This window comes from Dermacentor variabilis, chromosome 4 (assembly GCF_050947875.1).
Source record: "Dermacentor variabilis isolate Ectoservices chromosome 4, ASM5094787v1, whole genome shotgun sequence".
NCBI classification, from domain to species: Eukaryota; Metazoa; Arthropoda; class Arachnida; order Ixodida; family Ixodidae; genus Dermacentor; species Dermacentor variabilis.
In genome coordinates this window covers 90,572,815-90,596,942 of record NC_134571.1, presented here as the reverse complement: position 1 = coordinate 90,596,942, position 24,128 = coordinate 90,572,815, and the positions used below count along the sequence as shown (strand labels likewise).

The following is a 24,128-nucleotide window of genomic DNA, read 5'->3' as shown; positions in this document are numbered from 1 at the left end:
CGGGAAAAATCTCGATTTACCCTGAAATATGCTGACAGCGTTAGGAGAATCACATCTGATTTGAAAGCGGCACTCGCTCCACCTAAAGAATAGGAGTTAATTGTTTAGAAAGAGCCGTCTAAAAGAAGGATTTGTCGCGATGTCTTTCTCCTAAGCCCTCCTGCAGTTTTAAATAGTGATACTTGATTTTATTAGGCACGCAGAAACGCCACCTCCGATTTCAGTTTATTGTCGAGACTCGCGGACAATTTTTTGTGGCCATGTAACGAAAGCCGCGGAGGCGCAGCTTCTGCATATGCGCTACTCCGCCAATAAGTCAAACAGTTTAACAGCAATTTCGGTTTCTTGGAAGATATGCTGAATCACTGCAGCTTCCACTTGCGACGGTTTCACATTTGTCCAAACTTGGAAGAAAAGGAGCAGAAAAAACGAGCGAAATTGAACACTCAGTGATGTTGCTTGTCTAATTTTGATGTTGTAAGTGAAATGTCCGCGTTTTTCTATTTCTCAGCTTAAAATGACACGAATGAAAAATGCAAGACCTTTTTCAGGAACCCTATTGTTCATCCGTAGGTTTCCTTTCATTGTCGCAGAAAGTCGTTTGCGAATGTGACGTTTTTTTTTGGCGTCGCTGTTGACTTTATAATGCGCGTGTGTCTTATTCCAAGTTAACTCGGTGTCGCCACCACACATATGTGGTGTCAGCCTTTTGTGTGCCACCTATTCACCGAGTAGTCGGAAAAAAATCTGGCACTCAGGAAGCCCATTTACACTTTGCTATCCCCCGCATTCTAGAACGTTCTCCCACACAACACTCCAATTCAACTCGACGGATGGATGAATGAATGGTTGCTATGAGCGTCCCCTTTCGAACGGGGCGGTGGGTTGCACCAGCAAGCTCTTGCTGTTATACTGCCTAATGTCCTACCTAGGTTAAAAACGAAAAAAAAGAAAAAAAAAAACACGATGAGCTCCAATAACGAAATTTTCTGACCACCTATCGTGAAGTTTGTTTTTGTACGTCTCTGTTTCTTGCCGTTTCCGTACTTTTCTTCCACCAATCTTCCAATCGTCTCTTACTAATCTCTATTATGGACATGTTTACTTTCCCCCTGCTCTAGCTGAACCCAAGGGCTTCGAGGAGGCCAGTGGGGCCTAAATCGACCGCTGGGCAGACATCTTTACATTCTAATAAAACATGCTCCGTCGTTCCTTTAGCTTTACTGTGGCAAGCACATGCTTCTCCTTCCTTCTTATATCTCGCTTTATAGGTGCGTGTTCTAAGGCATCCCGATCTCGCTTCGAAAAGTAAGGAGCTTCCCTATGAGGTATCATAAATTATTTCTTTCCTGATTTCGTTTTTCCCTCTTAAGAAGTTACTCATGGCAGGTTTCTTTTATATTGCCGCCACTCATGAAATTATTTCGACCTCTCTGACTTTCCCCTTGATGCATTTTTATTGCTGTGTTGCTCACCCAGCAGGCCGCATACTTGCTGGTAAGGTTCCTAGTTCTTTTTCTCCACTGTGAATCAACGTTTTTCCTGTACGAATACCTCAACACTCTCCCAGCCCATTTACTCTCTTTCGCATACCTCAGTAATTCTTCATAATCAAAACAAGAAAGTAGATTGCAGCGCCACTCCTCGACAGAAATGACCACGGCGCTTCGTCATCATACACGACATATGTTGAGACGTGTAGCGTCTTCATTATTCGAAGGGTGCCGCTGTGCTCGCCTCGGTGGAGCAGAGGAAAAGTCGAGGATCGTTTGAAAACATGGGGGTACAATCTTTCGTACGTCACACAAAGTGTCGCATTCCAGTCAAAGCTTTTTTTTCTTTGAACTAGCTGCTCTAAGTGACAGTCGAGAAAAACATTGTGTGAGATGAATTTCGGTTGAGATATGGAATTTGATCTCGCTTGAACGCTGTTATTTTTTCATTTTTGTTGTGTGGGGCAGGTTAAAAAAGGCATCGCTCCTTTGTGCCCCGAACGTAAACGAGTCTGGTGAGTCCGCCTATTTGACCTGACGAGCTTGCTAGATGGCTCTCTTTTTCAACTTACAGTACCGCCGAAATGGAAGATTGAACCAAGCGACAAGTCCAGCATCGTCAGGTCGAGGGTTACTTTTGACTGCCAAGCGGACGGCCATCCACCACCACTCATCCGATGGAAGATAGCCCTCGGTGAGTTATCGGAGCAGGCCCAGCCCAATGGCCGGGCGAGCTGAGCGCAGTGCGAGTAGGCGTAATTAGACAACGCCCCTAGCAAGCGAACCCAACCTTAATTGTTCTCTCCTTTGTCCCTGACGCCAATAATTTGCCCAGTAATAATAACGCTTCACGCAACCGCCCTTATACGGGCATTTATGCAACGCGCTGGTCTTTCACAATATATCGTCTACTGATCCAGCCATAGATGAGTATATCGATACATACGGCCGTTCGAAAAGCTCCGACGCAATATTACAATGAACCCAGCTTGCACAAGTACACTCCCCAAATGGCACAGACTCCCTGCACAACGATCGGTGCACTGGAAGCTGCAGTTTATCTGAATGTAATCTTGGCGAACCGTCCTGACAGAAGGATGATCGGCGTAAGGGGAAGTAGAGCGAGGGGTGGGTGGGCGAAGGAGCGGATGACATTCGCGGACAGTACAGGTTTCTTGAGCACCGTCACGAACGTACAGGAGCCGGCGGTTTGTAGCACCGCCGTTCACGGAGTTTCCAAGATGGCATTGTTACAAGTATAGCGCGACTTGGCCACATCGTCTATACGTAATGGACATACTAGAGCAGCTGTACCTGAACAGAAAAAAAAAGAGGAACCAGGCAATCAGCCCTCTTTCACTGTCTTCGCTCGACACGCGTCCTTTTTTTTAAGGTTGCTCGCGTAGCATAATAGAGCGAGGCCGATCAATAGGTAAAGCCACGAATGAGCATAAATGGTACCAGGAAATATAAAAGCTGGAACGAAGCAATAAAAGAAAGCTAATGGCCTGTTCCCTTCATCTGCTTTCTTTATTTCTTCAAAACTGGTGCACTTTCCACCACCCCCCCCTACCTTTCTGCCTTCTTTATTGTCTTATTGTTTGATCTGAAGTTATAATCTGCGACGTAATATCCACTTTGTCGGCTCTTCCAATCTAACCTGTCACTTATTTTCTTTCTTCTCTCTTCTGCTAACCCAACCCGCCGTTCCCGTTTCCTCCATCCCCATTTCCTTTCCGTCTTGCGGCCACCTCAGGAGACGATGCGGGCAAGGCGTTTAAATCCATAATCAGCAATTACCATATGCAGATGTTCGAAAACGGTTCGCTCATAATCAACGACGTCGAGCCCAAGGACGCCGGGCAGTACCTCTGCGAGGCAACGAACGGAATAGGGGTCGGTCTCAGCACCGTCGTTCGCCTCTCGGTCCACGGTGAGTCGGTTGTGCCAATGGCTGCCAATATTCTCGCACTGGAATGAGCGCGCTCGGACGATAATAAACGAACTCACTTTTTCTCTTCTGTCTTTTACATTTAATTCAGCATGTTGCCTTTTTTTTCTCGTTATTAAAATGATTTGAGCTGCGACAGTCCGGCAACACCTCTCTTCACAACCTGATTACAGTTTCATCTTCGCAAATGACGCGACCGTTCTGTTTGACTGTCTCCACTCCTCGTTCATGCTTCTTTTCCTTCTCCTTGCTCTTCTTTTTTTGTCTATTCTAAAGAAAAAAAAGAGAGAGATGACGAGACGAGCAATATTTGCAAATAGCTCGATTTCGGAACGTATGTGATACGGATGTGTGGCATAATGTCGCTGGGGATTTTTTCTTCTTTTACTGTTTTTTTTTTCAGCATGTGTAGGTGCATTCAAATGCGCTCACTAATCGTAGGACATGTACGACTCTTTCTGATAGAAAATATTTGTTTTTCAATCAAGGTGAGCATTGAAAGATTATGAGAATAGCATGGATAGCTTTGTGTCTATTTCACTTAACAGGTGTGTATTTGCATTTGTGGGTCAATATTCTTCTCTTTCATGTGTGTATGAGTCCTGATTGGGAACTGCTTGTACTCCTCACGTTACATTTGAGAACGATGTCTGCGTCAACAAGAAGCGATCATCATATGTGATACGGAATCCTGCAGAAGCCCCACACTATGCACGTCAGATTTCCGTAGGACACATGTGAAGCAGTGTTTGTCCATGTTCACGCACTATGTTCTACGAAGCAGACTGCGTGTTCCCTCAGCACGCAAGTTAAGTTCGCGATTAGATTTCTTCAATACTTAAAACAGAAAAACTTGTTATACATGCAGATAGATAGATAGATAGATAGATAGATAGATAGATAGATAGATAGATAGATAGATAGATAGATAGATAGATAGATAGATAGATAGATAGATAGATAGATAGATAGATAGATAGATAGATAGATAGATAGATAGATAGATAGATAGATAGATAACGCGCGCCAGGCCTTGAGCGGCCTGTCGCGCGCAATTTTCTATGTATGCGCGTGCTTCTTTCATGCTTGGAAAAACACTTTTATGCCGCACGTATTGAGCAACAGAAAGGTGCATCGGGATTTTTTCATCCTGCTACACAGTTTTCTCAATGACACTTTTCATCTATTAATAATATAAGTCTATTAATTAATTAAAACAAATTAAGTAATTAGGCGGAATGAAGAAAATAAACTGAGAATCTTCAAGCGACGGCAAACAACATTATTTTGGTTCTGTCAAGCTACGTGGCATTTGCACATCTTTTAAGTAAGACTCAAGTTACGCCAGACCCTGTATTATATACAGGGTGTCCCTAGCCAAAGTTTAAAAATATGCGAATGCCACGTAGCTGGACAGAAGCAAGGTATATAATGTTGTTTGCCGTCGCTTGGAAGTATTAAATTCCTTTTTTTCATTCCGCTTAATTCGATAATTAGTCTTAAGTAATCGACTTCTCAAATACTATAATTAGATGAAATTTGTCAATGAAAATTTGTAGAGCGACATGAAAAACTCCCGATACAGCTTTCTGTTGCTCAATACGTGCTGCATAAAAGTGTTTATCCGAGCGTGAAAGAAGCCCGCGAATACACACAAAGTGCCTCGAGCGGCCAGTCGCGCGGCAACTTTCCGTGTATCCGCGGGCTCAAGCTCCTCCGACCAATCTCTCCGCGTTTCTTTCCATTAAATCTTCTACCCTATCTCTCTCGGCGTCGGGAAAGAAAGTGACGAAAAACAACTCGAATAAGCAAGTAATTTACAAAATTCAGCCTCGTCCACTGTGCTTATCACATAATAACGTAAAAGGCATGCTTTAAGTGTTGAACTTTCTTCTTCATCCACAGTGGCCGCCCATTTCAAAGTAAGCTACCAGGCCCTTCGTGTCAACAAGGGTGAACAAGCTAGGCTGATATGTGAAGCTTACGGAGAAAAACCGCTCACGATAACGTGGAAGAAAGACAACATGATCCTCGATCATCGCTACATATCAAGGCAAGTTCCTTGCATTCAATGCAATTACTTTTTCCCTCTTTCGGCTGCTAAGCAATGCCGTGTACACACTAAACATTTAGCACACTTAAGAGTATTAACAGAGCGTTTTCTCATGTTACACACTCCAGTGCCATTTAGCCATTTAGCCTTTAGCCATATAGCCATTTAGCACCCATTTTATTAAAAGCGCCCTTTAGTAAAGGTGTATGCGAAAAAAATATGAAAACACAGTAAAAAATTTGCAATCTATACGAAAGATCTCCGCACGTTCGCATACTGTTGAATATTGACCTTGCAGCTATAGGTAGTTACGTTTCAAGCATAACGAACACATTTTCTTGGTTGCAAGATATGACCTTCTGCAAGGTTTCTCATAAAATGAAGTAGTTGTAATTCCTGGATAATTTATACGTATAGCACCAATATTTGGAGAGCAGAAACATGGCTTCTGAGTGGCACATTGGTCAGGGTGTCTGGTTTTCATGTGACGTTCTTGGATTCGAATCCACCTTCATGCATTTATTTCGTAACCTATTTAGGAATGCAATGTTTGTCATTTGGTGCCAGTTGTATAGCGCTGCCAGTAACCAACCAACTCGTAAATAGTGGAAAACATAACGAGCTGAGGGCGACGTATTTCATTCATGTCACTTGTACTTCAGCCAAACACTTTTCGTTAAGGGTGTTAATAAAATAAGGGTGCTCGTATCAGCACCCTAATACTACATACCCGTCTGGCGAAGAATTGATTTACAGCCTTAAGAGCGTTAAAATGTTTACTGTGATATGTAATAGGGACGATATTTCTTTCGGAAATCTAGAGGGCTACAAAATGGAAGCTTTTCTAGAATTCTAGTGCTCCACAAAATGGTGGTAGCTAACCAGAAACTGTGTTCTCGTTATCCCTTGATGGACGTGCTTGACCCGAAAAATGGCGACTGTAAAAATCCTGTTCGCGTCTTCCTGCATCTCTGACTTTCATAAAAGATAATCCTTCTGACTGCGTCATGATACGCGCGATGCCGTCATTGATACGATGGTTGCCATTGTTGCGCTTACTTGAATGGTTCAGCTGAGCCGGTTCAACAGCTGAGCGACGAAAAAAAAAATAAGAAACGGCGAATAATGGCTGCTGCTGAATGATCGTTGTTGATTCTTGTGTTGTTCCGGACGGCGCTCATGAAGGCGCCACCGCCTGTCGAAAGTGGGGCTACATCGAAGCGGCCCACCGGACTACCATCTGCGGATCTGTGGATACATGGCCCGCACCATACGTTACCAGGCGTATGGTGCGGGCCACCATACCAAGAAGCTACGCATGCATACATGCAATTCTTCACCGCTTTTATGCGACAGGACCAACTTTCTAAAAAAGAAGTTAGCCGCACGTGCTACACGGGACCCGAATAAACAATTCAGCAGTGAAGGAGGCAAAGAAAGGCTACCGCAGATGCAAAATTCAGTGTTATTATAGTAAGCACAATATGCTCGCAAAACACTGTAGCGAATGGTAACCAAAAGGTGACATTCACTTTTTTTTAGAAGCTTCTAATCCATAGATATATTTGCAAAATATATCTCGTTCTTCTCACATACCTGCTGACCTTTACGATTTTACTTAATTGAATGCTAATATAGCCGCCGACTTATTTTTCACATCCTGACTTTGCGGACCTGCTTATCATTTTAAGATTAATACACAGCCGCGCGACCAACTCACTGTGTGAATGTCTAGCGCCAACCAAAATTACGTCAATACTTCATAAATAAGCTTCATAGCAAACATTTCCGTTTGTCTGCGGCGCAGGTCACTCGTGCTGCGACTAGTGAGCGTAGCGCCCGTCCTTGCAGAACTTCGATTTTTCTACAATTCGATGCTTTAAAGAAACACTCAATATTTCTAATAATAGAACTATCATTCGTATAATTGACCAAATGTTCAACCGCAGTGTTTTTTTTTCTACATCTCACGGTTGGCAGACTTTACACAGGTCGCACGTGGCGGACGTTTCGATCTCTGGAAGACTTTATTTCTGATAGTACCTAAAACGTCTCTTTTGACGACAACCTCACTGGTAAAACCGCTTGGCAATAACCGCGGCGTCAAAGGCAGCCGCAGAAAGTGACGCACTTGGTCAAACAAAGCTATATGTGACCAGCGTTTGACAAACCACGCAAAACGCGTTATCTAGTCAGTCCACTGCAATTTATACTTTCTGGGAGGGAGGAAGACGAAGTGCTTCTCTTGTGGAACAGATCTCGCCCGTCTCTGCTTTTCTGGACTTTTCACTGCACTTGTGGAGTCTATCGCCCCCTACATCACTGTGATGGATGTACAACACCCCGAGGACCCCCCTGGTTCCCGTTCAGCCGCGGACATCGCTTCAAGGAAGCGAGGATAGCGAGTGATAGCGATGACACACAGCTGTACTCTGCATCATGTGATGAGTCCTCGGAAGACAGCTTTCGACTTGTCCAGTACCGCAAGGCCAAACAAAGAATTATCTACAAATCTTTGGCGTCAAGTCCGACAACCATGAAAGCTGCGCCTCAACGATGGCCTCACTATATCCTGTTTGTGCCACAGAACTCTACTGACAACCTACGCATGCTCAACAGGCAAGCACTCTCCGTGCATCTAGAAAACATCGTGCGAGATCAAGGATGTCAGGAGAAACACCAGGAGAAACATCCTAGCAATCGATGTGATGAACACAAGGCGCTGAACACCTTGTGTAGCTGTGTAGCTGTGTAGTTGTGTAGAACGCAGCTGGATAACGTCAAGGTCCGATCCATCGTGCCAGCGAATGGTGCCACAATAACAGGAGTCATGTATGACACTGACAATGAGATAACTTAGGCAGACCACCCAGTCCTCATAAAACCAGCAAGTGAACATAACGTCATTGTGCACGTTCGTCACCTCGGTAACACACGCAGTGCGAGGTGACTGTCTACCACCCTAAGTGAAGGTTGGCCACTTTCGCCAGCAGGTTCGACCACTTATACCCGAGACCAATGCAATGCTGCAACTGCCAGAAGATTGGTCATGTGTAGGGTGTTTGCAGAAATTACGCAGCGTGCCCTCGATGCGACAAACCCTACTCAGAAGTCAACCACAGCGCAACCACGTTGAAAGGTCCTAAATGTCAAGGTGATCACTGCGTCTCTTCCAAAGACTGTCCTCAGATCAAGGAAGAGATGACCATCCTTAAACAAATGGTGAGAGACAGCTCTACGAACAAAGAGGTCGCTGAGAAAGTCGGGAGGAGACGACGTCACCATCGATGGTCCTCAGGACGGAAAATATAAACTTTTCAAGAAAAGTCGACTCGTCAAGCAGCACCATCAGCGGAAGTTTCCAGTACTCCAAACACCGATGTTGAAAGGGAGAAAACTGACAGATCGCTCTCTACAAAGGAATGGTTACCACTTACGCGTACGCGACCAGCAGAAGAGCCACAGCAGAAGCCACCCCCAGTACAGCAATGTGCTGCATCCGAGGAGTCGCGGAAAACAGACGAGCAAGTGATAGCCCTTCTTAGGCCTTTAATGAATGCCATTGGCGTGTTGCTAAACAACATGCACACGCCGTCTGCCAGAAGTGCGCTTCAAGTACTTGACGCGCCGAGTCCGGTGCTGACAACGCTTGAGTAAGTCATAGCTCCCCAGCCACTGTCTTTCAGGGATGAGGTCCGAAAAGCAGCTATTTTTCAGTGGAATGCCCGCTCACTCACAGCGTGTATTTCGGATTTCCATCGCTTCGTGTATGCCAATATGTTTCCCATTGTCGTCATTTGCGAGCAGAGCTTATCGAACACGATCAGGCTTTCTGCATATGAACCGTGTATGTCGTCAACTGTCGGTGAAAACAGTAAGGTTTTGGCGTTTATTCGCCATGGGTTCAGTTATGTTCATCAGCCTGTGCCATCTAATGACGATAGAGAGAGAGATATAATAATGCAGTGAAAGGCAGGGAGTTTAACCAGAGGTAGTTCCGGTTGGCTACCCTGCACAGAAAAAAGGGTTAAGGGGGATAAAAAGAGAAACAGAGTGGAGGGGGGAGATAGAAAGAAAGAGAGACAAGCACGAACAAAGCGCGTACACTACAGAGCGGTAGGGGGCGGCATTTTTAGAGTCTGTCGTAAAGCCCCGTAGAGCACGGGAACCTTAATAACGCGAGTAAGGCCTTCAACGCGGATGTTCTTTCGGAGCATTGTCCTAAAGCTTTTAGCTCTGATAGTGGACGATTGTCCAACTGGTCCAGTACTCTGCACATCACTTGTCTCTCAGCATTGTATCGTGGGCAGACACAGATAATATGTGCGAGCGTCTCGTCGATGTTACATGTGTCGCACGTGAGGCTCTTGGCCATTCCAATGAGGAAAGCATCATCATCAGCCTGGTTACGCCCACTGCAGGGCAAATGCCAATTCTGCTCTGGTGAGGGAGTGCGTTAACGGTTCTCCGGGACCAGGCCACACTCCAGGCCTGTTTATGCAATTTTAGCAACACGCGAATTTTTTTTAATCCGGTGGGAAATTGCCGGCACCGGGATTCGAACCACGGATCTCTTGCACGCGAGGCGGGTGTTCTACCTCTACGCCACCGCTGCACATATGGGAAAGCATATGAATTCGTAAAGGCAACGCCTAGGCGCAGACGGTCGAGCATGATCTGTTCACGTCGTGGTAACCCAGGCGGGAGGTGCATCCGTATGTCCGGAGACAGCGAACGCAACCGACACATGGTGAAAACATTTGAGTCCCACAGGGGCAAAGTACAATCACGAGACATCAATCGCAGCCCAGCCGCAGCGTCGGTTCGCGAAAGCGGAATGAAGACTCGTTGACCACTTTCATGTGCAGATCGGGCGGCTTCGTCGGCGTGGTCATTCCCGCTGATGTTACAATGTCCTGGAAGCCACTGAAAGATTATGTTGTGTCTCTTCTCATGGCTTTGATGATATATGTGCCGAATTTCTGAGGCCAGTTGTTCATTGGATCCATGACGCATTGGGCTTCGTATGCACTGAAGGGCTGCCTTGGAGTCACTAAAGACTGTCCATTGTTACGGTGGCTTCTGCTTAATAAAATCAAGTGCAGCACAAAGCGCCGCGAGTTCTGCACCCGTCGATGTGGTCACACATGAAGTTCTTAATTTGATTTCCGCATATTTTGCCTGGATGATGACTGCAGCAGCAGAGCTGTTGAGTTTTACTGAACCCTCTGTGTATACATGTTGCCGGAATCTGTGAACGTTATGAATGTGCTCCAATGTTGCTTGTTTCAAAGCTTGCAATGGCGCTCCAGCTTTCTTTCTGATTCACGGCATTGTCAGTTGCACTTGCGGCCGGTGCAGACACCCCAATGGATCTGATAACCATGTAGCGGGCGTAAATTCTGATGGCAAGTAGGACTGACATGTTGCAATAGTTTTGGCAAAAGTTGAAAGTGGCCTTTTTGCTGGCAAGCAAGCAAGATGGTGGGAGGGGATCTGAGTCAGGTGTCGGATGTGTGCTCTCAGGACATCTGTATCAATGTAGACTGTCAAAGGAGCGTCCCTGGATATGGCCACTATCGCAATCGATGACGTAGTTTTGGGGAGACCGAGACAAGTCCTGAGTGCTTGGGCTTGCACGCTCTGGAACTTGCGGTTATTCGTAGTGCAAGTATTTCCTAGTACAGGTAAGCTGTACCGCAGGAAGCCCAAGAACAGTGCTTTATATAGTTGCAACATTTACGGTACTATTGCGGCCCAGGACTTCCAGCCAACAAACGCCAGAAGGTCCACAATGGCGGACAAACCCTTTGTCATGTACGAGATGTGAGGGCTCCAAGACAAGCCTCTATCAATGATGACGCCAAGAAATCGGTGCGTTCCTCTATATCGTATAATTTGGTCATTAATCCGCTAATGACGGTAATCAATATACATGCCTACCAGTAACGAAAAAGAATTTTACCTTTACTGTTGACGGTGCCTACTTATCTCCGTCAAGTTAATTTGGCCACAAACGACTACGAGACATCCTTTCCTCAACTCGCAATCCGTGGTTTATTGTTGAAGACTTCAACGCCCATCATACACTCTGGCGAAGTTCGAAGATCAACGCGAGAGGCAGAGCTCTGGTACGTTTCGCCTCCAGTAATGAACTTTGGTTGTTGAAGGCTGGAAGTGCTGCATTTCTACGTGGCTCCACTTACAGCCAGCAGCTGCTTTGACTTGGCTTTTGTCCCACGAAGCCTTGTCAGCCGTCCTAGATAGTTTGCGGACATAGAGACGCACGGAAGCGACCATATCCCCACACACGCCAAGATTAGAAAATTGTCTCCTTTCAAAATACGGTATACGATCCAAAGAGTGGATTGGACTAAATTTCAGTCATGGAAGAACACTACAAAGCCAATCAATCTTTCGACTTGGAAGAGGCAATCAAGAGCGTGATGCAAGACATTACGCATACTCTCATGCTCTTCGAAACTGACGGAACTTTATGTAAAACTAGAACGATTTGGAGCAATTCGACGACGTGCTGAACGAAGGCACCGAAGCATGAAGGCAATGGACGATTTACGGAGCGCTAGACGCACACAAAGGAGATCCAGCATCGGTTAGACAAGCTCTAATCGCAACGTTGGATTGCCGTCCGTGAGTGGCTAGATCCTCGCAAGCATTTATCGCAACTATAGAGAACGGTGCGAGGTCTCCAGACACCCCCTGTACAGCGGTTCCCATTCAAGGCTCTAGCCCTCTCTGAAAAGAGACCGGACATTGATGTGGCAGAGGAGTTGTGCGCCAGATTATTCAGCCGACTTACAGCTCCCAACATCCCACCGCCTTAGAGTAGCTGTCCGCCACCACGTGATCACCGCATAGATCTGCCATTCTCAGTCCACAAACTTAAGGCAGCATTAGCTTTGCGTGGCCGTACATCAGTGCCAGGACCTAATGGAATTTCCTACCGAGCCCTGTGTCACCTGAATGAATCTTGAAGAGATGGCACGCTACCAATAAGCTGGAAGACAAGTCGCTTTGTGCCACTGCTGAAGCCTGGCAAGTCGCCGTTGAGACTCTCATCATATCGCCCGATCGCTTTCGCAAGCTGCGCGGGCAAAGTAATGGAGAGGATGGTCCTAGGACGCCTGGAATTGTACTTAGTGTACCACAACACCTACTCGGATGCCATGGCGGGCTTTCGACGTGGTCGGTCATCGATCGATAACGTCGTCGACATGGTCACCTACTTTCAGCATGAGAAATATGCCGTAAGCGTCTCTTCGCTTCTTTGTTCCTCGACGTCAAAGGAGCGTATGACAACGTTGCGCATGAAGCCATCCTCTCTGCTCGCGAAGAGGTAGGAATGTGTGGTCGGATGTTTCAATGGATACGTAGCTATCTCTGCATACAATCCTTTTCTGTGGGATCCGAGGAAGGCCATATTTCTTTACATTATAGCTAGCGCGGCGTTCCTCAGGTTGGTGTACTTAGCCCTCTGTTATTTAATATAAACCTAATTGCTCTCCTTGAGCACGTGCCGAGTCAGGCGATCAATGTACGCGAATGACAACTGCATATGGACGTCTGCAGTAACACACCTACAGTTGCGAACGGGAATTCAGAAAGCTGCCACCCAAACGGCTATCGACTTCCGTAATCGAGGCTTGGGAATTTCCTGCGAGAAATGCGCACTAGTGCCTTTCACGCGCAAACCCATGACAAACAACCGCGTAATGATAAATGCCCAGATAATACCATATGTCCGATGTTACAAGTTTCTAGGTGTCATAATCGACAGGGACTTGTCATGGAGCCCTCACGTATCATACGTGAAAAAACGGTTGACAGACATCTGCCACCTGTTCAAGTTTTTCACTGGAAAGACTTGGGGAATGTCGACAAGCGCTATGCTACACCTTTATAGAGTGTTTCTTCTCGGCTTTCTGCGGTACAGCTTGCCAGCGACAACCAACACAGCCAAAATAAACCTACGCAAAATACAAAGTGTTCCACCATAAGCGCTCCGGATCTGTCTAGGCTTGCCTCAGAGTGCATCAACAGTGGCGACTACAGCAATCGCTAGAGACCACCTTGTAAAGACCCACATTGAAATTGAAGTGCTGAGGACCCATATAAGTCATCTTGTCGTGACTGCTCGCCACCACCTAGCCTCTCTACCAGCGGACTGACCGCGCACTTCTTTTAGCAAAACGATAAGCCCACATCGTGAATCATTGCCAGCTTGTTTCACTCCGGCTGCGAGACCTTCGATTTCTCCATGGTGGCTCGCTCAGCCAAAAATCAACCTGACAATACTTGGCATGAGGAAAAAAGCTGATCTATCATCAGCAGCCCTTAAACAGCTCACGTTACTACTTTTCTACGAGAACTACCGTGACTCTACACATATCTACACTGATGGATTTGTCCTGCCAAACAGCTCTGCTGCGGCAATCGTGATACCAGCGAAAGTTACAACCATCAATTTAAGACGACTCACGCGACAACATCCACGGCAGGAGAGCTCGCAGCGCTCTTTACTGCCCTTTATTCCATTGGTGATGAACGACCACGCAAGTGGACGATCTTCTGCGATTGAAAGGCGGCAATGCAGTCTCTATTGTCATTTTTACGATGCGGACCGCAGGAACAACTATTATTTCAAATTACACAGACGACGCACCATGTAAGTCAAACAGGCCATAAAATAACTTTCAAATGGCTTCCTAGTCACTGCGGTATTATCGGCAATGAACAGGCCGATCAAGCTGCCCGTTCAGCCCATAATGAGGACCACATCCCACCAATACCACTTTCTAGAACAGACGCAGCACGGAAGCTCCTCCTGCTTGCTAGCCCGTGCGCCAGGTCGCAACAAAATCAGACACATTTCAGGAATTCCCGACTATACTCCCTTGATCCCACATTAAGCCTTCGAGTCCCATGAAAGCTTCGCAGTGGAGACGCCACGCTTTTGTATTGACTGTGGCTGGGCGTTGTTTTTACCAAAGCCTACGCGTTCCGCTGCGGGATGGCCAACACCGCAAACGGTAACCACTGCGGCCATGAAGAATCGATTGGCCATATTTTGTGCGACTGCCCGCAGTATACAGTCCACACAGGGAATCCCTTCGCCACGCACTCAACCATCTGGACGACCGAACACTATCGGAAGAAGGAATTCTACACCACCGACAAGAGCTACCGCCACAGCAGAAAGCCGTGCAAGCGCTACTGCACTTCTTGGGATCTGCCAGCCTTTGTGAACGTCTCTAAATGGAACGCCCTTTGTGTGTGTGTCTCGGTGTGTGCATCTTTTTTTTCTTTTTTTAACTCTTTCCTTTCTGTCCTCTTTCTAACCCCTATCTCTCAACCCCAGTATAGGGTAGCAAATCGGAAACTAATATCTCGTTAACCTCCGTACCTTTCCTCTTCATCTCTCTCTCTCTCTCTCTCTCTCTCTCTCTCTCTCATACTTTCTGACCCTCAGCCCGAACACTTTCTAGAGCGACGCGCTTACCTCCTATCTACTTACTCGCACAAAAGCGCGTTTGCCAAATTGCACCTCGTTTCGTGGCGATCGAATCAGCAGCCCGCCAACTAAACTAACTTGACCACAAAAAGAAACTGAAACCGACGCGAAGTCAGTTCTCACCTAAAAACAACGCCGAAGAACGTCCTCGAAAATAAGTCGACTGTATAACAGCAATAATGGAAGAAAAAAGAAAAGATAAACAAAGCTGGCCCACGTCGCGTTGATCGAAGGAGCGGCAGCGGCGGGGAGAAGGAAAACCGCGCTGAGAGGCCATTATTACCCGTTCGAATCGAAACCGCAGGCAGCGGAGGGCAGCACGACCAGTTTCCGAGAGCACGGCTCTAAGGTAGTAGTTGTACATGGAGTGCTGCTGCTGCTGCTGCTGCTGCTGGCGGTGGCAGCGCCGGCATAGGCCGAGACGTGAGGCGCGAGCGCCAATATTTCGCCGTATGCTGGATCCAGCAGTCTTTGCCGCTTGTACGGCGCGCCGCAGGGGGTCTTGGAGTTTAACGATGTGAACATAAATCCCCGGTGGCTTCCGCTCCTCTCCGCAGTGGTGCGCGCGACGCGGTCGGTGCGCTGAGCAGCTCGCAGTGCATAAGGGAGAAATCAAGAGCGAATGCGGCCCTCCCCTTTCTTTTCCCAACCAACCTGATTCCCTAGCCCCCTCTCTTCCTTTTTTTTCTCCTCAGACGAGACTCTCATGAGGAACGTGTGCTCACTTGTGTATGGTACGCTGTAGCTTGTTAGCGACAGCGAGTATTGATTTTCGTTCTCGAGTCTCTTGCTTGTGATTTGCTTTTTCCGCCGCGGTGCTTTTGTTGCGCGAAGGAAGCAGAGAAAAAAAAATAACGGGACGTTGGCGGGCAAAAGTTTGGAACAGAACATGGAAGAGTGCTTTGAAGGAAAATAACAAACAAAAAATTCCGTTAGCGTGATGTTGGTAATAGATGAGGAGATCGATAGCCCTGACGAGACTTCACCGAAGCGGAGAAAGGAGGCGGAATGCAGGAAACAACGTTGCTAAAGTTGGCCGCCTGAAAATTTGTTTCTTGCTTGTTAAAATGTTCTTTAGCCTAGCTGCCGGTCGAAACACTGTCTCTGTTGTTAGCCGCCGCAGCCTGTTGCGTAGTTACAAGTAGTTTATTTATTTATTTACTTACTTACTTACTTACATTTACTTACTTTATTTACTTTACTTACTTACTTACTTACTTGCATGCGCATGCATGCACGCATGCCTCGCCCTATACCGCACATTACCGCCATATCAAGAAGAAATACAAACATAAAGCAGACATCACAATCACAGACATAAAGCACGGTAATAATCAACATTGTTTTTAACACAACAATATCAGGCCAAGAAGCATTTCATTCCCTCTGGATGGCACAAAAAAAAAGAATATCGAAAGACGTCATCACCCATAAAAGTAAACTCGCGGGCTTTCAATGCATCCTCACGTCTTTTTGAGATAAATCATGGTGACTTAATGGACTTGTCTCTAACAATTCTCATTTTAAAATAAACATTTCTTAAAAAATTCAACCTGTAACTTTGTCGGCAGTATATAATTGTTTGTTATGATATATTAATTTTACTTTCTGTCACAATCGATTTCCGGCTTTATATCATAACTACAATCTTCACTCCTTATTTTGCAATTTTTCAAGCTTATCCGTGAGATCGGCAGTCTATGGATACCAAAAGATGTATCCGTATTCAAGTAAACTGCGAACATTAGTGTAATACAATTTTTGTTGTAATGTGTCGTGGTAACTGACTAAAACTGCGGCGTAAAACACCCCTCGAATCTATTGCCTTATTCCTCATGCGCGTAATGTGCCTATTCCACCTTAAGTCAGAGGTCATTAAAATTCGCAGATATTTATACTCGTCATCCTTCTTTAAGGTTATATTATTTAAACTATAACTAAACGACTGAAATGCCTGTTTCCTTGAGGAGTTGATTCGCACACGTTTTTTGAGGGTTCAGCCATATTTCTCACTTATGGCACCAAGCTGCTATTAAGTCTAAACCAGACTGCAATGATATAATATCAAATTCGTTATTTGTGACCCAATAAATTACACGATCGTCCACGAACCTTCTAAAAAGGAAAGATATTCGGTAATCCAATTGATGACCACTGTTATTAAATTTATAGATACAAACATTTCAGGTGAGATCTTGTGGAATTACAGCAGGTGCTTTCCTGAAATTTAGAGATATGCAGTCAATTATTTTGGTTTTGTCCATTGCACAGGCCAGATGGTGAAAAAAATTCAACTAAGTGGAACACGAAAAGACATTGACGAACACCGTGCTGGCTGGAACTTTATATACTGTGTTTAACTAAGTGCAACATGATTGAAATTCAAATGAGGTTTTTCATTATCTTGATTATGATACTTGTTTACGACAAAGGTCTGTAGTTCTCGACGTTGTTGCGCGTTGACGAATGGCTACCATCCATACCAATTCCCAATAACCGAATAAATGACTTTCAAATAAGCATTCCTGAAATAACCTTAAAAAATGAAAACATAGAATCCCGGACAAGTTTTAAAGAATTGCTGCCGGAACATCACTGGCGCAATAGGCTCCCGTCTGCTTTATTTTCTCTGGTACTCTACGCACATCGTCCATACCAAATATAACTTGAGGCATTTATGTCAGTGCACGCAGTGTTGGAATTGTACAGGGCTCTTTTCTGGGCTTCTTGAGATACAGTTTTCCCGTACTGACCAACACTTGCCAGACAAATATTCGTGCTCTACAGGATATTCAAGCTAGGGCTCTCAGGGCTTGTCTTGGTTTGCCAAAATGCACATCGACAGTAGCGACTATTGTGATCGCCCGGGACCAACCCATACAAACACACATTGCGGTGGAAGTGTTGAGAATGCACATTAGGCACTTTGCCCGTGCCCGTTCCCATCATCAGGCAACACTACCGTCGGAAAGGCCACAGGCACCATCGTGTACTACGATTTCGGATTATTACACCCGCCTTCCATTAGGCTTCACTCCCGCAACTAAGCCATCGATTCCTTCATGGTGTTTGGCTCGACCCGCAGTGCACCTCACCGTACCAGGAATCAGGGAAAAAAATCTGAGCTGTCATCACCTGCTCTTAAACAACTAACTCTACTCCTTTAGCACGAGAGGTACGCCGACCACGTACATATTTCTACTGATGAATCGGCAACTCTCCAATGTTTCTCCGGAGCCATGGTTTTTCCAGAGAAAGCCACCACCATCAGCTTCAGGACATGTCACCCAACGACACCGATGGCTGCGGAACTTGCAGCTCTTCGCGCTGCGCTTCGTCTCGTCAACCGAGAACAACCTCGACGGTGGCCAATATTCAGTGACTCGAAGGCAGCACTGCAGTCTTTGCTATCAGCCCTGCGGCGTGGACCACACGAACAACTGTTATTCGAGAATAGAGACCTAATCGCTACCTTGACTGAGAAAGGACACCACGTGACATTTCAGTGGCTTCGAAGTCATTGCGGCGTCATAGGAAAGAGCACGCCGATAACGCTGCTCGGTCGGCTCTTCAAGGCGACGAAGAGAAGCCGATACCATTAGCAAGGACAGATGCCGCTAGAAAACTTTGAATGCTTAGCCGTGATACCACGTTCTCCTTGTGGAACGCAGGAAGTTTTCAAGACAACCGGCTGCACAACCTAGACTCCTTTCTACGCATTTGCCCGACTCTGCTGTCGCGAAGCTACCCCGCTTTGTCGAATATCGCTAGGGGTGGCCTTCACCAAGTCTTTTGATTTCTGCATCGGAAGGGCCGACGACACCTCGTGTGATGACTGTGGTAACGAGGAGACTCAACACCTTCTCTGTTACTGCCCTCGCTACGATATACAGCGACGATCACTCGAAATCGCGATAGCGCGCTTTGACCGAACACCTCTAACAGAGGAACTTATTTTAATATGCCTCCATCACAAGCCATCGCAGCGGAGGGCGACAAGGGCACTGTTGCAGTTTTTAAAGGCAACAGAATTGGACAAGTGGCTGTAGCCGAACAGATGTTTATAGTGCTGCAAGTGCTACTGTGCTGTGCGGTGACAGTATGCAGCGACAGTGACCTACTGCGATTGTATGTCTATGCCCCTTTCTTTCTTTATCTCTAATTTGTTATCACTTTACTTCCCCCTCCCCTCTCTTTCCACCGTAGAGTAGCAAACCGGATTTTCCCCTATGGTTAACCTCCATGCCTTTCATCTTTGCTCTGTCTCTCTCTATGTCAGCTCAGAAAAACCTTGTCAACAGTACCAGAGCACTTTGAATTAAACCTGGACGAGAAAAAAAAAAAAGGTTACTAAAACGCTGAATTTTTCTATAGCCATGTATTATGCTTTTCGAGTGGGTTAGAGGGAGAACATAGTTATTTTCTTGGCCGTTACGCCTAACATATCAGCAAAACTCTTCAGCATCTCTGACTAGTTTTTCAGCGACATTTTTAGAGAGCGCTTAGCCATTTATACTTGACTGCAAAAACTACTGTTAAACTTTTAGCTCTAACCTAGTTTCTTGCGACTTTCTTGTTTTGAACTATAGATAAACTCCCCTGAGTTTTTGAACAAACGTGTGCAGCCTGTGACTTATGATAGGTCGCTAGGTTTATAAGCTGGCTATGCACATAAAATAGCCAAAGTACGATGATAATATATGACGATCAGGACGAGGATGGTACTGTCATTACAATGACATACTCGGTGCCGATACAAATGAAGAAATGGAAGCGGCATAGCTCAACTAACCCTTGATAAGCAAAGCTAAAGCTTGGTGTAGCCTGCTTAAGTATGGGTTTCACTTGCTTTACTTTGATTTAGCTGTAATTATTATACATAGGTATAGAATCGTCGTTGAGCCGGGTACGACGGCTGTGCCTAAGTCGGTGGCTAGACACTACTGTGATTAGGCTTGGGTAGACACGCATCGTTCGACGGTGCAATGCATGTTGTGCCAAAGGAAAAGCACAAGTGCTAGACATACAAAGAGACGCCGCCAACATGCGCAGCGTGGAAGCAAAAACGGACTGGGCGCGAACGCGGTCGCTAAATTGATCTCAACGGTGCGACGCCTGTTGCATTCCGGACCTTCTCCAGTGAAGCAGCTCGCCGGGCGATATCCGCGGGGTGGTCAGACGCCGCTTGGCGATGACGGCATAAAATAAAGAACCAAATGACGGCTCAAAGCCTTCCGCTTCCGCGCAACGCTCAGAGAAGACGGCCCGGCCTCGCTCTAATCCATGGCCAAGCTCGCACTGACTTGGTGAGCGCGGCGCTCCTCTTAGCCAGGCGCGCGGTGAGTCACGTGGTCAGGCGGGAACCCAGCCCACCCAGATGCGGAGAGCGCAAGCGTCAAGCCGGCGGCGGCGGCAGAGCTCGGCACGGCGGGTCACGTAATGTGCTGCGAAGGCTACAGTGTTTCTGTAGTCAAGTGACGGTCAAGTTGCTGGCGACGGCGAAACTCGGCTCGACGCGGCTAGTAAGCTTTAAATGTTTCATACCATAAAACTACGTACCACATATACAGCCAACGTATTTGTTCGCCAACATCTCCTTATATCATGCCAATAAGAACAAGCACTTATGTCAGAGATACTTGTATTGTTGCCTATCTATAGTGACTCCTGTCGACAACATTCAGATGCATAGTGCAAAATCACGACTCTGATTTTCTCACCTCTGTTGAGTGAAGCTGAGTTTTTAAAGAAGCGCATTGCGTTCAAGAACTTTTCTACATATATTATAAGCATCAGTCAGCAGCCCCCACTAGTGGTCAGTCGTCGGGAAAGTTCGGATAAACACTGATACAGATGTTGCGAACTTGTGAAGAAAGACAAGCAAGTTTTTCACTTAAGCGACGTTCGGAGCAAAAGGAAAGTTATGTTGAACGTTTTCTGTAGCTGTTGTTTTTATGTTAAACACTGGCTTATGTGTAGCGGAGAAGGGACAAGTACTTTTATGACAGCCTTAAGTGCTGAAGTAAAATAGGAATGTACAGCAGTAGCCTACGAAATTCAGAACATAAATACTTTTGTCGCCTGAAGAGACAAAAGTTAACTTGCGAATGAACATCGGTAGCCAGCCTCAGTGCTCTTGCAAAAGCGCAAAATAAAAGCCAACCAGAGCAGCAAGTCGGCGGCAGAATAGAGGGAAAGAAAAAGTCTCGACAGCACGACGCTCAGTTCGGGAGGCGATACGAGAGCTTGCGGCCGCTAACAACGGTAGTCTTGCTCCACGCATGCCAGAGAGTGGAAGGGGGTTGATAGTGGAATTGGGAGAGATGGGGGAAGGGGGAGGGAGGGTTCGCAGAAATGTAGTTTAGTGAAAGGCGGTGGCTATTGGAAGAAGCGCTCGATAGCGCCGTGGCGGTGCGTCGGTGTCGAAAGGACAGGCTATGGAGGCGAGAGATTTGACGCGTCACTGGCGGATGTTTTTCTCCCCATAGCGCGGGAGGACAACGGCAAAGCCGCCCGCAAAATAACACAGGCGGAATAATATTGATAACAATAATGAAATAGAGTTTGTTACTGCCCAAACACTCCCTACGCCCCTTATGAAAGGTACATACGAGCGCGAAAGAGAAAGAGAGGGAGAGAGTGAAGAAAAAGAAGCGAAGTAAACGAGGGAGATAACAAACTGGAGCAAAGCGTGTAGTACTCCATTCTTTTCAAGCGCAATAGACCGGCGCGATGAGGAGGCCTCCCTCGAGTACCGACATCGGCGGCTTCGAAGCGACGAGGCTCGCAGGCAGGCGCGCGAGGAGGGAGCGGAAGGGAAGGAGCCACGCACAGCGGTGCGCACGGTGGGCTGGGTATCGACCCATTAAGCGGAAAACCGGCCGGCTAATTAAACGCCCGGAGAAAAAGCGATGGCTCCTTTTACACGGGAAGCACAAACGCGCGCGCGCCTACTGCCAACGAAGGAACCCAACGAACGCCGTGCGGTGGCCTCACCCTCGCCGTCGTCCTCCATCAGGGCGAGTCAATACCGGCTCGGCTTTTTTATCTACCCGCGTGTGTACGAGTGTGTGTAGTTATTTGCGTAACACAAGGGAGCCCCGCCTCTGCGCGCTCGCTGCGCATTAGCGTGTTTTAAGAGGCCTCGCTTTGCTGCCACGGCCGTGCGTCGCTTACCGCACTGCGTAACGGGATACCGCAGCTTTGGAGGAGAAACTGTTAGCGCAGACGAGGATTTAGGACTTCGCCTTCTCTTTTACCTTTTCTTTTTAAATTTAGCTGCGATGGCGAGACCGCGAAAATCGAAGATAGTGTTGGGGGTAGTTGCGGTGAATCGCGCTCTGGGGCAAAACTGAGCAATTTGCAGAAATGCTTTACAAATGTTGAGAGGGGCGCTCACAGGAACGTGGAGGCTTAAAGTTATTAACAATGGTAGAACACGGATTGGAGAGCAAGGACAGCAACAACACGCTGTGACCCTGACGGAAGACAAATCCGCTTGTGGAAACGCTGACTTCAGCGGCACCTCTTGTTCTAGAGCCGATAATTGTCAACGTCGTCTCCGCTAAGAGTCTGTTCGAGGAAGCCTCAGGCCTAGGCCGACATCTTCGCAGCAGGCCGCCTTTACACAGCGCTTTCCACAGCCAAAGACGGAAGAGAGGCATCAGATGCGAAGCCGGGAAGAAGACAAGCCTTTCCCGTTGGCTGCTCCATATACACTTGTCGCAGTAAAAGAACGTATAGCGCAGTTTGTCGCCCGTTTTGTAGGCATTGCCGACTTGTTCCGGCTGGCGTCCATATCACTGCGAATCGGACCCCGTTTTGTGTTGATTGCTAGGTAGTTGTCCGGTCATCGAGGCCGTCCAGAGAGCCCACGATGCGGCGGCCAGGTTCGGCCTGCCCGTCCCAAGGTGGGAGCGGCCCGCTGCGCGATAAGCGCGTATCTCAGGACTGTCAATAAAGTTTTTCCATCCATCCATCGAGGCAGTTGCGGAATGGGAATCAAATTTTCACAGTTTCACAGCATGTTGTGCGACACCACAGCATGATGTGGTGGCCGTCGACTATACTTGCTTTGCTGTGCGCCCTAGAGTATTAGAGTGGCAGTGCTGCCCGAGTGTTCGGAAGTTGCCACTCGATCCTTGCAGACGATCGAAGCAGTCCTAGAGCAGCAGCTCACGTCAGTGTGGACACTAATAGCACCCGGTTAGGTACAGCAAAATTAAATTGTAATATTTATGACGCGATCAGGGCCTTTGGTTCCTTGCTTTGCTAGGCGAATGTTGCTCAATGGGGGCCTAGCGGATCGTAGTGCACTGGTTGGCGTGCTCAGTAGAAAACATCAATCTCAGTCACTGGAAAGGTGGACCTTCGCCGTTGCAGGCATCCGTCATCCCCGACTGATACGGAATCTCTGTTTCCTATTTCTTCCAATCCATTCCTACCGTCTCTACTTTTTGTGTCGCATCTTGCTGTCACTACACAATGTTCGTTTCCCACATGTTATTGCCTTCTTTATTCCTTTGTATTTTTATGCTATACGAGCCTTTTGCGAAGATATAGGTGGACTTAGCAGCAATATACTTAAAGCTTCCACGTCGATACATCTCCAACATGCTAATCCTCGTATATTTCGGCAACTTCACTGCAGTTTAGTATGCGGGTGAAGGTACCAATTAAAATCGAGAGCTTGACGAAAACTCGTCCAGTCTGGGATGATCATGTCAGTGCATAGCATACATAGACCACAGAAATAAAAGACAAAAACAAATGACGTTTCGACTCCCGTACGGAAGCCTTGTTCGCAACCTTTGTGAACAAGGTTCTGAACAAGGTTCCGAATAAGCTTCCCTTACGGGAACCAAAACGTCATTTGTTTTCTTCTGAAGTTTTATTTCAGTTGTCGGTGTCCACTGTTGTTCGCAGGTTACCAAATAGGCGCATCGGACCTGGTAATTGATATTAAGGAACGAAAAGCTAGACACTTTTCGCAATCATGAGATCACCATTTGAGTTCTCTATAGGACTAATATCTTCGTCGCTATTCTAGCTCAGTTAAAGAATTTCTGGTTTTGCACTTTCGAAACGTCTTAGCCAAAT

General features: G+C 46.7%; 1 protein-coding gene across 1 annotated transcript in view; it reads left to right on the top strand.

Moving 5' to 3' along the window:
• Positions 1 to 24,128, top strand: part of LOC142578273 (cell adhesion molecule Dscam1-like) — a 525,316-nt gene that overhangs the window by 377,506 nt on the left and 123,682 nt on the right. Inside the window, exons 11-13 of the mRNA XM_075687674.1 lie at positions 2,068 to 2,187; positions 3,250 to 3,426; positions 5,350 to 5,497. Coding sequence (XP_075543789.1) covers positions 2,068 to 2,187; positions 3,250 to 3,426; positions 5,350 to 5,497 — 445 coding nt within the window. The remainder of the gene's footprint in view (positions 1 to 2,067; positions 2,188 to 3,249; positions 3,427 to 5,349; positions 5,498 to 24,128) is intronic.